Genomic DNA, 3264 nt, shown 5'->3' on the forward strand with positions numbered 1-3264 from the left:
AAGTCTTTTGCTGCTATAAAAGGGATTCATTAATTGATTAATCCATAGAACAGATGTGCACCGAGGGTCTTCTGTATGCAAGGCATTGCCCTGGGACTCTGAGATACAGAGAGGTATCACAGCATGTTATCCTTATATATTAAAATTCACAGCATATGTGCCTTCCCATTGTCCTAAAATATACACATATTCTGTCACAGTTAATTAAGCAAATTTTTTTAATTGCTCGGAAACGAAATTATGCCTCTTGAGATGACAGAGCCTCTCAGCATTTCCCATCACTAAAGTTGGGAGCACTGCCATATTCCTCTTGTTTTTCATAGACCCCAGAGGCACCAGTGGGGCCAGAGGCTGGTGCTATCCTCTTCCTCATTCAGGCCTTTAAGCTGCTTGCCACGGATCAGGAGCCCCTGCCACCTAAAATGTTGCCCCCCAGCCTGGAGGTGACTATGTAGAGAAAGGGCTGGACTATCACCCAGGCTTTCCAGAACTCTGGCTCCAGGGCACATGGGCTTTGCAGGAAGCAGGTTTTGGTGAAGGAAGCTGACAGGCAGCCTTCAGGTGCTCCAACCCTCTCCTCTTTTTTGCAGGTGCACGCCTCCCAATCCAGCCCCAGAATGGCACTGCCTCCCAGCCCCCTGGCCATGGAATATGTCAATGACTTTGACTTGATGAAATTTGAGGTAAAGCGGGAACCCTCTGAGGGGCGATCTGGCCTCCCCACAGCCTCACTGGGCTCCACACCCTACAGCTCAGTGCCTCCTTCACCCACCTTCAGCGAGTCAGGCATGGTGGGGGCCACGGAGGGTCCCCGGCCAGGCCTGGAGGAGCTGTACTGGCTGGCCACCCTGCAGCAGCAGCTGGGGGCTGGGGAGGCACTGGGGCTGAGTCCAGAGGAGGCCGTGGAGCTGCTGCAGAGTCAGAGCCCAGTCCCTGGTGAGGGGCCCCAAGCCTACTATCCAGGGAGCCCCGAGGAGACAGGAGCCCAGCATGCCCAGGTGAGTGATCAGTGAGCTGGTCTGAGGGGGGGCAGGCTGAGGGAGGAGGACAGCCCAAAAGAGGAAGGAGAGTTCCTGGAGGGGGTTACAGATGGGGAAAGAGACAGAGGGCAGGAGAAGAGAGGGGACCTTGAAAGAAATCAGATAGAGGACACTACATCCTGTGCCCTCCCTTTTTTCCAAACGGCGAGAAATGAGTGGGCTGAACCACGACGAAGAGGGAGAAAATAAGGTTAGAAGAGCACGGAAAGGGGGAGGATTGGGAATGAAAGGGTGTCGGGGAACGGTTGATTACGGGGAGGTAAATAGATACTCCGTCTGTGGACACCAGGGAAAGGGTTGTGCGTGGAACGGAGCGGAGTTACGGGAATGAGGTTGGCCTTTTCAAGACTTCGTGCTTCCTCAGCCTCCAACCTTCTCAGGAAGGATTGAGACTCATCCTATTAATTATAGACACAGATGGGGGTGTTGAGGGCATTAGGATGTAATCCAAATCCTTTGAGGGTCACACGGTTGCGGCCTTCAGGACAAGAGAGCGAGGCTCGTTGGAGGGGTGGGGTCTGTCTGGGCGCGGGTCCCCTGGACCCACGTGGGTCTGGAGCCTGATGCTGAGGACAGCGCAGAGGCGGAGCGGGTTCACGTGCGCGATTGGCTCGCCTGACCGTGGGAGGCGGGGCCTGCCGCGCGGGGCGGGGCCCAAAGGGCGTGAGTGCCACAGCCAGGACCGCGTGGGCCGGGGGCGTGTTGGGACCTGGGGCGGGGCTGCACTGCGAGATAGATTCAGTGGCAGGGCGAGTATGCAGGTAAAGGTGGCAGCCAGGGGTGGAGCCTCCCTGGGGGCAGGGCCAGTCTGTCGTCGCCATCCGAGTGTGGAGGGGGTAGGACCCGGCGCTGACCCGGTCTCTGCCCGCTCCCTCTGCAGCTGGCCGAGCGGTTTTCGGACGCGGCGCTGGTGTCGATGTCTGTGCGGGAGCTCAACCGGCAGCTGCGGGGCTGCGGGCGCGACGAGGCGCTGCGGCTGAAGCAGAGGCGCCGCACGCTGAAGAACCGCGGTTACGCGCAGGCCTGTCGCTCCAAGCGGCTGCAGCAGCGGCGCGGGCTGGAGGCCGAGCGCGCCCGCCTGGCCGCCCAGCTGGACGCGCTCCGGGCCGAGGTGGCCCGTCTGGCCAGGGAGCGCGACCTCTACAAGGCTCGCTGTGACCGACTGACCTCGAGCGGCCCTGGGTCCGGGGACCACGCCCACTTCTTTCTCTGAGCTGCTTGGGGCCGCGGAGTGGTGGAGTAGGTGGGTGGGAGGCACCACCCAGGAGGCAGCGGCACCATTCACCAGATGGTTACTGAGAGGCTTCTGGTGCCAGACACTGCCTTGTATGACCACACAAATATTCCCAAACTCCCTGGACCCTCAAGGCATGCTCCGAGGTTAGATGTTGATCATTTTCTGGGAGAGGGGTCCCCTCCCCTCACGCAGGCCGTGCACAGAAACTCTCCACCTCCTGCCCCATCCCACATGACCTGGACACTGAGATCTGCGGGAGCCAGTGCCAAGCACTCTGTGTGTGTGTGGAGCGTGGACGACGGCTGGGTGACACAGTGAATGGGAGGTGAGGGAGTGGTGCAGCTCCGCCCTCAGTTTAGATTTTAATTCAAGGTTTTCAACCTGTAGTGCATTAAGGTGGTAATTAGCAATAAGGCTGTATTTTCCTTTCGAGACTTGTAATCTCCCGATTTTAGGACTATTGCATTTTCAAGATTTCAATTCCCACTAGCAAGACAGACGAAGAACTCTATCCAAGAGGCTTTCTTTCTACCCAACCAGTGGCCTCCAGGGCCCAGAGCAGCAAAGGCTGGAGGAACTCTGGGGGTGGCTGGTGTGGACTGGGAGAGAATCCTGGGCAGAAGTCTGGGGACCTGGGCACTGTTCTCAGCTCTGCCACAGGATACCTCTGTCACCTGGAGCAAATCACTTGCTCCCTTTGTCTCGGTTACTGCATCTAATCGTCATTTGGATTGGATGACTTCTGACACTTTTCCAGTTCTGGCATCTCCTTAGTGTGGGAGCCCCCAAGACAACTTCACCAAAGGGATTTCCTGCCCTACTCTAGCTTCCTGACTGCACCCCAGGCAGTGGGTGAGCCCACGCACTGGTCCTCCAGACCTGCATAGGGTGCCCCTGCTACTCCTACCTCTCTCAGGGCTGAGGTGAGACTTGCCTCAGCAGGATGAGGAGCCAAGAGAATGCAGCTTTTGTGAATTAAACTTGAAG

At 57.7% G+C, this 3264-nt stretch overlaps 1 protein-coding gene across 1 annotated transcript; it reads left to right on the top strand.

Annotated features, from left to right (window-relative positions):
• Positions 1–597: 597 nt before the first annotated feature.
• Positions 598–2317, top strand: NRL (neural retina leucine zipper). The gene is made up of 2 exons (XM_004421204.2): positions 598–998; positions 1921–2317. Exons 1-2 carry the CDS (start codon positions 618–620, stop codon positions 2251–2253), a joined length of 714 nt encoding a protein of 237 aa, XP_004421261.1. The 5' UTR covers positions 598–617; the 3' UTR covers positions 2254–2317.
• Positions 2318–3264: the final 947 nt, after the last annotated feature.

Source organism: Ceratotherium simum, chromosome 3 (assembly GCF_057802395.1).
Source record: "Ceratotherium simum simum isolate JZ-2026a chromosome 3, ASM5780239v1, whole genome shotgun sequence".
In the NCBI taxonomy this organism is placed as follows: domain Eukaryota; kingdom Metazoa; phylum Chordata; class Mammalia; order Perissodactyla; family Rhinocerotidae; genus Ceratotherium; species Ceratotherium simum.